The sequence below is a fragment of the Ascaphus truei genome, chromosome 10 (genome assembly GCF_040206685.1).
Source record: "Ascaphus truei isolate aAscTru1 chromosome 10, aAscTru1.hap1, whole genome shotgun sequence".
Taxonomy (NCBI): Eukaryota; Metazoa; Chordata; class Amphibia; order Anura; family Ascaphidae; genus Ascaphus; species Ascaphus truei.
In genome coordinates this window covers 62,663,263-62,676,880 of record NC_134492.1, presented here as the reverse complement: position 1 = coordinate 62,676,880, position 13,618 = coordinate 62,663,263, and the positions used below count along the sequence as shown (strand labels likewise).

Sequence of the window (13,618 nt, the reverse complement as noted above, 5' to 3'; positions counted from 1 at the left end):
GGAAACGTGGCAAGCCGCGCGTGCGCCCAGGCTGCAGCCAGGAGGGGTGTCAAGGGGAGGTCGGGCATTAGTTGCGACGGTGGGATCGGTGGTGAGCAGGAACAGCCGCACGGCCACACCAACCTCCCTGATGGGAAACGTGGCCGGGAACTGCACATGCCGCCCCCCCCTCCAGCGCATGCGCGCAGGCGCGCACCCCCTTTGCGCCCAGACTGCTTCCCTTTTCCCCCGCTCCTATTACCCTGCCTGCGCGGGTAACCAAAGGAGCGTGGGACGGAGGGGAAGTGCCTACCTTGTCATCCAGCCCTGGGCAGCAAGCGGGGTGGGGTGGGGGTTGCCTCTTCCTCGCGGCAGGCCAATCAGGGAGGGGGATTACTTATTTATTAAAAAAATATATATATAAATTTGGCTCGAGCAGGGGAAATTCATAGAGCTGCAGCAGCGGCCTAAATCCACACGCCACGGGCGTGTGGATATCATTATTTGTCGAACACTGCGCATATACACCCAGAGAGGTAATACCGGTGTACACATACACGCCCAGAGAGGTAATACCGGTATACACATACACGCCCAGAGAGGTAATACTGGTATACACCTACAGTACACGTCGAAAGAGGTAATACCAGTATATACATACATGCCCAGAGAGATAATACTGGTATACACATACACGCCCAGAGAGGTAATACCGGTATACACATACACGCCCAGAGAGGTAATACCGGTATACACATTCATGCCCAGAGAGATAATACCGGTATACATTGTCACGGGAGACAAGGTTTATCAACACCTTTTTATACCGGGATCATTGATTGAGCAAAGCAAAGAGGTAAAATAAATTGTAATTTATTTCAGGAAAATACATACAGCCGCGGCCGCTTTTATTTTAACACTTCTCGGTTATTTTCCGGTGACTTTTTAAGAATGCCACGCGCTTGACCGCGTTCATGCCGCATTCATGCCAGCGTCACCCGCGCTTGATCTGTTTAATGATAATGGTTCGGATTTAATTGGATGCAATTCTTCGCGTATCCGCCAGGTGGCAGATATTCATGAATTGTAATGCATTCTAATGCGTACACTACAGTACTGTACATGTGCTTCAGTAATGTGTCGAATTGCAGGTGTTTAAAAAATACCATAGTGGTCCATTGTGCATTGACCTTGGTACTGAAGAAGTTACAATACTCTATCAATTTAGGCATTTCATATTAAAAACTAAATGCACAGTGTCTGGTGTTCTACAGTATTGTTCAGAGTTCCGAGATGAGTACACCGCCGCAGTATGTGTCAAAAAAGCCCAACATAACGTACGCTTATTTAATATGGTCCGCAATTAATGCAGAAGATGATAAGATGGCCACAGTTGGTCAAATTTCTCAATATTTTATTCGAAAATTATGACTTTTACAAATTTTCATCAGATGCTCGTGTGTGGACGCGTGCAATAAGGAAAAGGTTATGTATCGATCCGTGTTTTTTTCGTATTGGTCCCGCACCCAGAGTTAGAGGAGGGTATAGGTGTGTTGCGCCAGACTTTTCCAGAACCTTTGATCATGAAGACTTCAAAAGGCGAAATGTCATGGTAAAAACCAATTAAGCATCATCAGTCCCAGGCAAGCAATGCGCCAGCGCCAACACCGGCTTCCAATAACAGTCCGACCGTCAGTGAAAACCTGCTGACCGGCAACCCTTGCTGTCTGTACCCACCTGGATACCTGCAGCCTGAGCAGGATTTCACGTACAGATACCAGCAAGCTTGCATGTACCAAATAGATTTCCAACTTCATCAGCTGTCAACTACAGGTGTAGCAGGCCCGCTGTCACCTGTCAACTACGTGTATGTGTATAATCAAGAATACAAGACAGGTGGCAGTGGCTCGGCGCCAACCGATTGGCAAAGTCTATGGTGAGTACGGCTGCCGTATTTTATTCTTTGTTTGAAATATCAATATCAATGCACAGTCAAGCGATTCTCTTGTAATCAATCGCTTTGCTTAAGGTTATTTAGGTCTATTATTTTAGTCACAATTCGCGAAAATGTAGTCCAGCAATATCATTGGCTGAGCAGCTTCTACAGTAGATACTGAACAATTGGTGGACAGCTAGGTGCATGCGCCTTCTGTATGTCTCATTGGGACCTTGTTGAAACGCATATGCGTGTCATCACATCTAGGCGCATGCGTGTATGTGAACAAGAAACGCCCCCTGAGAAAATTATTGTTGGTACTGATCGAGGGTACTGTGGGGACTGACTGTGGGAACTTCTTTAGGGGACTGACTAATTTGAACCAACCATTACAGTAATACTTTTATTTTTCCTCAGAAAAGAAACTTTGTCATCAGGCGGAGAACTGCAAATGGAGGGATTTCGATAAATAATGTCGCTTTTTGTAACGATGCTTTCACATTGCTGAATCTGATTTAAAAATCCACGTACCGGAGGCAACAATCTAGTGGCAGTGCCATTTTTATGGATTAGGATAGAATAACTGTGAGCTTTATAGAAAACCTGAAACCGTATGCTGGTTTTTTTCATACAGTATACAATACTTTTTTTTACATATTGTAAGGTCCCACCCAAAGAGAATTACACGCAGGCGCAGAAGTGTGACACCAGGCTCGGGAAGATTAAAGCCACAAAGCCAACCATTTGAAAATGAATGGTTTGTGAGAGGTGTCGATAAGAAGTTGAAATCCTTGAGCCTTGTGTGTGTGCGGGGGGAAGGGGGGAAAGCTGTATGATGGATTACCTGTAGTTTAAAGAAATATTTTCAACAGGTCATCATAATGTTTTGATCCCCACACCCCCAAATAAAAATCACTGTATATGCCACCCACCTCATAAAGAACGTACATGACTAGTGTAGAATTAAAATGCAACAGTACTGATTGATTCTCATAATATCCAGAATTGTTATGCAAGCCCCATATCGATAACCGTAAAAAAATAGATATTTTTAAAACTTGATTCTCATAATATCCAGAATTGTTATGCAAGCCCATGTCGACAACCAAAAAAACAATATTTTTAAAACTTGAACTAACTTCTAAATGAATGGGAAGTCATACACGCATGTACAGGAATGTAATGCCACGCTCGGGAAGATTCAAGCCAGAAAGCCATCCATTACAAATGAATGGTGTGGGAGAGGTGCAAATTTCCTGCTTTCCGCCTTATGGAAGCGACCCTCTCCTTGGTTCAAGAGCTTACCAGGAGGACACCTACGATCTAGTGTGCTGTGCTGGAAACAACGGTTTCGGAAGAAGTAATTAATTCGGACACGCAAGGTTTTTCTCAGTTACTTCTCGTTTATTGTTTCAAGTGCATAAGCTTTTATAGGCATTCGTGACGTACCCTGGAACACGCCAGTATGTGTCACAAGTTTACATACGTCAATAACATCTTACAGTATCTTATTGTTATGAGTCATTGTCATACATTGCTATTTAAGCAAAAACTATATGCTGGGGGGTTAAAATGTTCTAGGAAAAGTGTCAACAGAAAGTCCTTGATATAAAAATAAAGCGCAAGCAGTTTACTATAACAATAACAAGTTTTAGCTCTATAAGCAGTTTACTATAACAATAACTAGTTTAACTCTATAAGCAGTTTACTATAACAATAACAAGTTTTAGCTCTATAAGCAGTTTACTATAACAATAACTAGTTTTAGCTCTATAAGCAGTTTACTATAACAATAACTAGTTTTAGCTCTATAAGCAGTTTACTATAACAATAACAAGTTTTAGCTCTATAAGCAGTTTACTATAACAATAACTAGTTTTAGCTCTATAAGCAGTTTACTATAACAATAACTAGTTTTAGCTCTATAAGCAGTTTACTATAACAATAACTAGTTTTAGCTCTATAAGCAGTTTACTATAACAATAACTAGTTTTAGCTCTATAAGCAGTTTACTATAACAATAACAAGTTTTAGCTCTATAAGCAGTTTACTATAACAATAACTAGTTTTAGCTCTATAAGCAGTTTACTATAACAATAACTAGTTGTTTACGATTTTAGGCTGTTACAGCAAAATTCATTATGGTTATACTTGCAGACAAAATAGGTGATACACAAAATGGGGACCTACCCCTTGTATATTCATTAACAGAGAGGTGTAGATAAGAAGTTGAAATCCTTGAGCCTTGTGTGTGTGTGCGGGGGAGGGGGGGGAGGGGGGGAGAGCGCTGTATGATGGATTATCAGTTCAAATAAATATTTTCAAAACATCATCATAATGTTTAATGCGCCGAAATGTGATACTGTAACTCGCCTATGCGTTTCAACAATGTTCAAATGAGACATACAGTACACGCACGCGCATAAAATCAACAGTATGAAAATAAGTTAAAGTATTGATTACTAAATAATACATATACTGTAGAAATGTGATCATTTTATATTCGAAGAAGACGCGCCATTATATTTTTGTAATACTGTATAAATCTTCACATTTACAATTACTGCGCGCGCACACAGACTTGCAGAAAATGTACGGATCTACTGTAGGTTGAATTGCTATTAGACTTTTAACACAACAGCTCACGAACGGCCACCTGAGATTTTAGACGGTGTTGCAGTATTGCAGACAGCGCTAAAAATCCAACCGCTAACATATCGAAAACCGCTCCGGAAAAAAAGAAAACTGGCCGCGGTTATCAGAGCGGCTCGGCTACGGCCGCCTTAGGATAAAGGCGGTCGCAGCTGTACACACAATGGAACACATTTTACAGGGTTAACACACTTACTGGGAATTGGGCTAATGAATAAATCTATCCTTAAATGAAATTCACAAAAATGACCTCAGTAGGAGCCTTTTCCAATGACCTGTAGGTACTCATGAAAGTCCTGGAACTTATTTCGGCATGCAATGCCAACCGCGACTGCTACGTTCTTCAGAAGTGGGACTTAGAAGAATTCTTGAGTCAAAATCTTGGAAGCAAGCTCGCGTCTATTCAGTACAGAGCATCTTTGAATTTGCCGCTGTTGGTTTGGCGCTTGGAATCTGCATTCCCGATTGGCTGCAAGGCTTCTTATTGTTTTTTTGGGTCCCATTCACAAAACTCTACAGCCTGGGAATTTCCCTGCCAGCCAATCACCGATTTGCCGGTATTGTAAAGCCAGGTGGGTACCTTTTTCTAATTCTACAAAACGCCATGCGCCAACCTGGCACCTCTGCCTCTTTGCATACTGAGCCCACCCGCTGTCTAGGCTCCACAGAGTCTGGACTCTGGCAAATGGTGGCCAGATAGCCCTGTGTTAGCCCAGGATGTGGGTACTCAAGCAGATCTGCAGTACCCCTCCTGTTCTAACACCTTGGCATCCCTGAGGCTTTCAAGTCCGGACTCCGAACAGACCCATAGGCACCAAGCTTGGTAGCCATCTGGTCTGCCCGGAATCCATGACTTGGAAATCCCACAGTTCATTTACAGGTTATCAGCATATATACCTATTAAATATAACTCTTTAATAAAATAAACTGTGTCCTGTCTTTTGTGTGGTAAAGATGTATAAGTCCCTATTCTGGTGTCAGGGATGGAGTGAGTGTATATACAGTATTGCCTACACTCACTAGCCTCATACTTGGCACACTTTAGAAAAATAACTTTCAAACTTTTACACAAAAGAAAACACTCTAAGCTTTATCACATAGCTGGAGGACCCCCTGAACCCCTATAACAGGTTCAGAGTACCTGGGCATGTATCTGGGCACCTCTCCTTAGACTAGGGACCCCATGTATGATTGCAGGTATGCATTAACCCCTTCATACCCATTTACCTTGTCTGAATGATGCTGCAGCAGGAATCCTGGCAGTGAGTCAGAAGAACGTTTTCAGAGTTTGCCCGGAGCAATGTGCTTGTCTGCATCCGAGAATCTCACTCGATTCCCGGATCCAACTTCTGGGGTATTCCATAACTCCAGATCCCCGATACATAGCCACATTCTGTAAAGACTTTCTCCAGAAAACCCACCATGAAATTTACAGCCTAGAAATCTCCCGGTCCCAGCACCCCAGGAAAGGCAAAACACAAATAAATCTTTAATGTCGCATTATTTGCACAGATTCACAGTAATGCATTTCTGACATCTTGGTCCAAGAGCTGACACCTGAGGACCTCAACACACAGATCAGGGGTAACCAAGTGGGCTGAACCTTTATTAGTGAGCCTGGTTAACCCCTTCACTGTTACATACACGCCCAGAGAGGTAATACTGGTATACACATACACGCCCAGGGAGGTAATACTGGTATACACATACACGCCCAGGGAGGTAATACCGGTATATACATGCACGCCCAGATAGGTAATACCGGTATACTCATACATGGCCAGTATTACCTTTCATTTTTTAATGGACATAGTGTCCAAATACAGGACAGTCCGGTTCAATACAGGACACTTGGCAACCCTAAGTGAAGATGGCATACAGTATATATTCATTTACCAAGCGGAATAGAAATGTGGGTGTCGTATGTATTTATATTGCCTCAAAAAGCTCATTTGAAGGTACAAGCCTGGAAATAAATAAATATTCAAATGTTTCTAACTCTCTTGTGACTCAGGATAAGTCTGCAGCCTGTTGGTTAGGAAAAGAGGAAACCCCTTTTAGTCTACCTGAGGATATTCAGATAGGCAATGCCTCTTTTAAAGTTTTAGGAATTTATTTTGGAAAAGAGTAAAGTGAAGGTAGAAAGGTGGAAGAAGTGGAAATTCTCTTTCAGAGAAAAAATGTAAATGATTAAAGTTTTTTTTTATATACCTATTTTTGTCTATTTAAGTTTTGTATTTCCTCCACCTGTGGAAAATACTGTTACTTTACTGTATATAGCCTTTTTTTCCAATTACTCTGGGGAAATCTTTTAAACGTGTTAAAGCGAGACATTACTTAATTGCTGAGAGAGGCGGTTTGTGAATGGTAAACCCTGTATTATTTTTCTCTCTCATTTTTGTATGTTTTAATTTGCAGAATTTTCTCAATAGAGAAGACCAGTTTTGGAATATATATTTTAGGAAGTGGGTGTCTCCCCTTCAAAACTGGCTAGATGGAAAACATGTTCAAATAATTATTGTAAGAGGTATATACATGCCAGAAAATATGAGGATTATGTACAAATTCTTAAATAGATGTAAAATAACTGCTTTGGAAATTACTTCCGTTCCCAGAAAAAAATTGTACTGGGTCATATTGAGCAGGATGTGTGTCATACAATTAGAAAATTAGATCTAAATCTCTGTGGTACAGAGCAGGGGGCGCAAACTTTTTTCCCTGCGCCCCCCTGCCGGCGGTCCCCTCACTCATGCGCCCCCCGTAACCCCCACTTACCTGCGCTCCGACGTCATGACGTCACGTTGCCATAGCAATGTGACGTCACATGACCTCGCGGCGTCATTTTGACGCCGCGTTGCCATGGCGACGCAGGAAGGAAGCCGCCGGAGCCTAGGTAAGTAAAAGTTTACAGAGGCCCTGCAGCTCCCCCGGCACTTAATTTAAGTGCCTTCGGGAAGCGCGCGGGCCTCTGTAAACCCCGCGCCCCCCGCCGGCAGTCTCGCGCCCCCCCTGGGGGTCGCGCCCCCCAGTTTGCGCACCGCTGGTATAGAGGACCAGAAAGAAGCCTTACAGAATCTATCAGACCCGAGAATCCCTCTTGGGATTCAGGATACCGTCTGGTTGACTTTCCATGGGCGTCTTTATCTAAAAGCAAATTTCAAGTATAAAAACATAGCGGATACAAACGGCCCCCGAGATTCCTGTGCTGGGATCTTGGAGACGACAGAGCACCTCCTCGTGGAGATGTGGGAGGGCATGGCCGCCTCATTACACATGCCAGATTTAAAGGGTCAAAGCTATTGTGAAATAGTGTACAGTGTGTTTAGGGATTACTTGCAGGGCTACAATGGTAGCACAGTGGTGTTAATCAATGCACTTCTTAAATCTAGGTTGTGGATCACCCGCAGTCTTCTCTCCACAGAGCAGGTTCTCGTGCCTGTAACCTGTGAAGGGGGACAGGTTATAGAGCAGATAAAGAAAATAAAGCAGGGGGGGAGAGACAGGTGGGATATAAAGTCCTGGGAGAGATGGGCGGGTGTTCAGATATGTGTGTGTAAACATTTTCTGTATTTAGTGTAAATAATATGTAATATTGCGTTTCTTTTTAATTTATGTTTTACTTTTGTATTGATATGTTTATAAATATGTTTTGTTTTTATAAATAAAAAATACCCTACATTACATATAAACCCAGGACAGTCTGATCCTGTCCCTGGTCATCTGAAGTTAATTAGTCACCTTGTCCTTTAAACATGACCTTTTCTTGCTCACGCAGAGAATTAGGAAATTACTTATCCCCTCCTGTATTTCTCCACTGCTGTGGTCTACTGTAGGTAGTAATATGGAAGATTGTTCTGGCTCTGACTGGCTGATATCTGCAGACCCCAAGATTTCGGATCGCTGTACTCGGCGCCCCAGAGCAGAGAGAGAGGAGGCATCTAAGGGTAAAGTCCACAAAGACATTTATTTATGTAAAAAAAAAAACTCTAACTTGACTCAACCGTTTCAAATGTTGGGACATAACTGGGGTAATGTTAAGACAAGTGTGTGGCTGAGAAATATTGGGGAAAGAGGGAGTATTGAGTCAGGCTATCAAGTCTCCATGAGAAAATACACTATGGGACTGGAGAGAGTGCAGAAAAGAGCCACCACATTAATAAAGGGGATGGATAATCTGATTTATGAGGAGAGGCTAGCTAAATTAGATATGTTTACATTCGAAAAGAGGCGTCTAAGAGGGGAAATGATAACTATATACAAATATATTTATAGACACACAAGAGAGTTCAGGGCACTCTAAATGGGAAAAAGAAGAAGGGCAAAAAACTTATCTTTCCAGCTGTGGCGCTTGTAGTGCAGCCAGGATCACCATCCAGCAGCAAATAAACATATAGCAGAGATCCAAAGAAGGTCCACAGCACTCACCAATTGTAAGTCAATAGAAAAAGGTTTTAATAGTAGGGGCTTGAGAAAGGACCGTGAAGTCCGAAACGTCGCTCCATTTTTTCTGTTATTACCCCTGATGCTTGACCTGTTCTATTAAAACCTTTTTTTATACAAATATATTTAGGGTCAATACAAGGAGCTTTCAAAGAACTATTCATCCCAAGGGCAGTACAAATGACTTGGGCCATCCCTTAAGGTTGGAGGAAAGGAGATTTCACCAGCAACAAAGGAAAGGTTTCTTTACAGTAAGGGCAGTTACTATATGGAATGCATTAACCATGGAGACTGTGATGGCAGATACAATAGATATATATTTTAAAAAGGTTGTGCATCTTTTTAGAAAGGAAAGGTATACAGGAATACACCCAATAAGTAAACATGGTATGGATGTTGATCCAGGGAGAAATCTAATTGCTGTTACTGGAGTCAGGAAGGAATTGATTGACGCGAATTGAAGCAGAGTCACAATGTAACAAGAGGTACAGGAGGAATTATAGAAGCAGTTATAGGGAGCAGTTAGGGGAAGAGTTATAGGTAGGGTAACCTGATGTTCCGATATAGCCAGGACAGTCCTGGTTTTCCGGCTCTGTCCCGGTTTTCTCTCCCGCTGGTGAGCGCCGACTGCAGATGTAAAAGAGCACTTGTCGACCACGCATGCGTGATCGGCACGTCCCGCCTGCTCTTGCGCACAGCAAGCTACAATTGCGCATGAGCGACCAGCAAACGCTATTCGCGCATGCGCAGTTGGCAAGGGCTCTTTGCACATCTGCAGTTGGCAAGCGATGACTGCGCATGCGTGAGATGTATGTATGTTTTTATTTGTATAGCGCCATAAATGTACATAGCGCTTCACAGTAGTAATACACATGGTAATCATATCAATAACAAGTATTATAAATAACAGGTCATGGGAAAAAATTGCTTCAGACATAAAAGTAACATTAAGGAAGAGGAGTTCACAATCTAATTGTTATGTAGGAGGAATGTACAGAGACAGTAGGAGGGCCTTTTGGTAAGTGCTTCTGCAGGGGGCCAAGCTTTATGTATCACTAGCTGAGAGACCCGGCGTTGCCCGTGAGTTAAATTTCCCGCTAGGAAAGGGGGGGGAGAGGGGGGGGAAAGTGGACAGGGGGGGGACAGTGGACAGGAGGGGGGAACAGTGGAGGGGGAGGACAGTGGACAGGAGGGGGGGGGGGCAGTGGACAGGAGGGGGGGAGACAGTGGACAGGAGGAGGGGAGGGGGGGGGACAGTGGATAGGGGGGGGACAGTGGATAGGGGGGGGACAGTGGACAGGAGGGGGGAACAGTGGACGGGGGGGACAGTGGACAGGAGGGTGGGGGGGCAGTGGACAGGAGGGGGGGGGAGACAGTGGACAGGAGGGGGGAGACAGTGGACAGGAGGGGGGGAGACGGTGGACAGGAGGGGACAGTGGACAGGAGGGGACGGGACAGTGGACAGGAGGGGACGGGACAGTGGACAGGAGGGGATGGGGACAGTGGACAGGAGGGGATGGGGACAGTGGACAGGAGGGGATGGGGACAGTGGACAGGAGGGGACGGGGACAGGAGGGGACAGTGGACAGGAGGGGACGGGACAGTGGACAGGAGGGGACGGGACAGTGGACAGGAGGGGATGGGGACAGTGGACAGGAGGGGATGGGGACAGTGGACAGGAGGGGATGGGGACAGTGGACAGGAGGGGACGGGGACAGGAGGGGACGGGGACAGGAGGGGACGGGGACAGTGGACAGGAGGGGATGGGGACAGTGGACAGGAGGGGACGGGACAGTGGACAGGAGGGGACGGGACAGTGGACAGGAGGGGACGGGACAGTGGAGAGGAGCGGACTGGATAGTGGACAGGAGGGGATGGGACAGTGGACAGGAGGGGACTGGACAGTGGACAGGAGGGGACGGGACAGTGGACAGGAGGGGACGGGACAGTGGACAGGAGGGGACGGGACAGTGGACAGGAGGGGGACGGGACAGTGGACAGGAGGGGACGGGACAGTGGACAGGAGGGGGACGGGACAGTGGACAGGAGGGGGACTGGACAGTGGACAGGAGGGGGACTGGACAGTGGACAGGAGGGGACGGGACAGTGGACAGGATGGGGACGACAGTGGACAGGATGGGGACAATAGGGGACAGTGGACAGGAGGGGGGGGCAGTGGACAAGAGGGGACGGAACAGTGGACAGGAGGGGACGGGTACAGTGGACAGGAGGGGAAGGGACAGTGGACAGGAGGGGGAGGGGACGACAGTGGACAGGAGGGGGATGGGACGACAGTGGACAGGAGGGGAGGGGACGATACTGGACAGGAGGGGACGGGACGACAGTGGACAGGAGGGGACAGGACGACAGTGGACAGGAGGGGGACGGGACAGTGTACAGGAGGGGGACGGGACAGTGGACAGGAGGGGGACGGGACAGTGGACAGGAGGGGGACGGGACAGTGGACAGGAGGGGGTGGTGACAGTGGACAGGAGGGGGGTGAGAGTGGACAGGAGGGGTTGAGAGTGGACAGGAGGGGGTGGACAGTGGACAGGAGGGGGGGCAGTGTATAGGAGGGGGGGTGGGTTGCTTAAAATTTCCGGGTCCCTCCTCTCCACTCCCCCTGTATGTTTCTCGGCTCCCCCTTCTCTCTACGCTCCCCCCTCTCTCTACGCTCCTGACCCCCCCCCCGAAGCTCCGGTCCCCACCCTACAGTGCCTGACACACACACAGTGTCACACACACACAGTGTCACACACACACAGTGTCACACACACACAGTGTCACACACACACACACACACACACACACACACACACACACACACACACACACACACACACACACACACACAGTGTCCCACACACACACAGTGTCACACACACACACACACACACACACACACACACACACACACACACACACACACACACACACACACACAGTGACACACACACACACACACGTCACCTCTCGTTCTGGCCGCCGCCATCTTAGTTACTCCGCGAGGGAGGAAGGGGGTCCTTCCGGCCGCCGCCATCTTAGGTGCCGCGTGTCAGCTGCCTGCCACACACACACACACACACACACACACACACACAGTGTCACACACACACACAGTGTCACACACACACACAGTGTCACACACACACACACACACAGTGTCACACACACACACACACACACACACACACACACACACACACACACACACACACACACACACACACACACACACACACACACACACACACACACACACAGTGTCCCACACACACACAGTGTCACACACACACACACACACACACACACACACACACCGTGTCACACACACACACACACACACACACACACATACACACACACACAGTGACACACACACACACACACGTCACCTCTCGTTCTGGCCGCCGCCATCTTAGTTACTCCGCGAGGGAGGAAGGGGGTCCTTCCAGCCGCCGCCATCTTAGGTGCCGTGTGTCAGCTGCCTGTCCCCCCGCCGGGGAGGGGGGGAGGTGAGTGGAGCATCGGGGGGGGGAGGTGAGTGGAGCATCGGGGAGGTAGTTGAGTGGAGCATCGGGGGGGGAGGTGAGTGGAGCATCGGGGGGGAGGTGAGTGGAGCATCGGGGGGGAGGTGAGTGGAGCATCGGGGGGGGGAGGTGAGTGGAGCATCAGGGGGAGGTGAGTGGAGCATCGGGGGGGGGAGGTGAGTGGAGCATCGGGGGGGAGGTGAGTGGAGCATCGGGGAGGAGTGTGTGTGTGTGTGTGTGTTGACCCGTCACTCCGCCTCAGGCCAATGAGAGGTGTGCGGGGGCGGGCGGCCCAAGGGAGCAATCTCATTGGCCTGGCCCAAGGTCCAATGAGATTGCCGCTAGGGACACAGGGAGGGACACAGGGAGACATATACAGACACGGACACATAGGACACTTTCACAAATATATAGTAGATGTGTCAAGTAATATCTACGATGCTAATCATATGCTTCTATAAGCAAGTGTGCCTTAAGATGGGTCTTAAAGGTGGATAGAAAGGGTGCTAGTCGGGTATTGAGGGGAAGGGCATTCCAGAGGTGTGGGGTAGTCAGTGAGAAAGGTTTAAGGTGGGAGAGGGCTTTAGAAACAAAGGGGGTAGATAGAAGACATCCTTGAGTAGAACGCAAGTGTCTGGATCAGTGATTTCCAACCTTTTTTGTTTGTAGGAACCCTTGAAGTATTTTGAAAAATCTCGGGGAACCCCTATCTGGCCGACACATATTAGGTTCGACAGGGGTCAGTCACAACATTTCACACCTCATGAGCCACCTCTATTTCCCACCCTTTACCCATGTATTTCTCTCCCATCCATCTCACTAACTCGCCCCCCTCCCGCCTCGCATGTATTTATCCCTTGCGTCTCACTCTTACTCCCTCTTTTCCTCACTCACTCCCTCCTGCCCCCCTCTCTTCTCTCTTCTCTCACTGTCCCCTACATGCCGTCAATTACCCCACTCTCTCTCAATCCACCCTTCAAAATACCCCCGGGGGGTCTGTGGTCCATAGGAGGAACCCCTGAGACTGTTTCAAGGAGCCCCAGGGAACCCTGGTTGGGAATCACTGGATACAAAAAAGACA

General features: G+C 47.1%; 1 protein-coding gene across 1 annotated transcript in view; it reads left to right on the top strand.

The window, feature by feature from the left end:
* Positions 1-13,618, top strand: part of AKNAD1 (AKNA domain containing 1) — a 126,200-nt gene that overhangs the window by 97,302 nt on the left and 15,280 nt on the right. Inside the window, exon 18 of the mRNA XM_075615500.1 lies at positions 8,401-8,511. Coding sequence (XP_075471615.1) covers positions 8,401-8,511 — 111 coding nt within the window. The remainder of the gene's footprint in view (positions 1-8,400; positions 8,512-13,618) is intronic.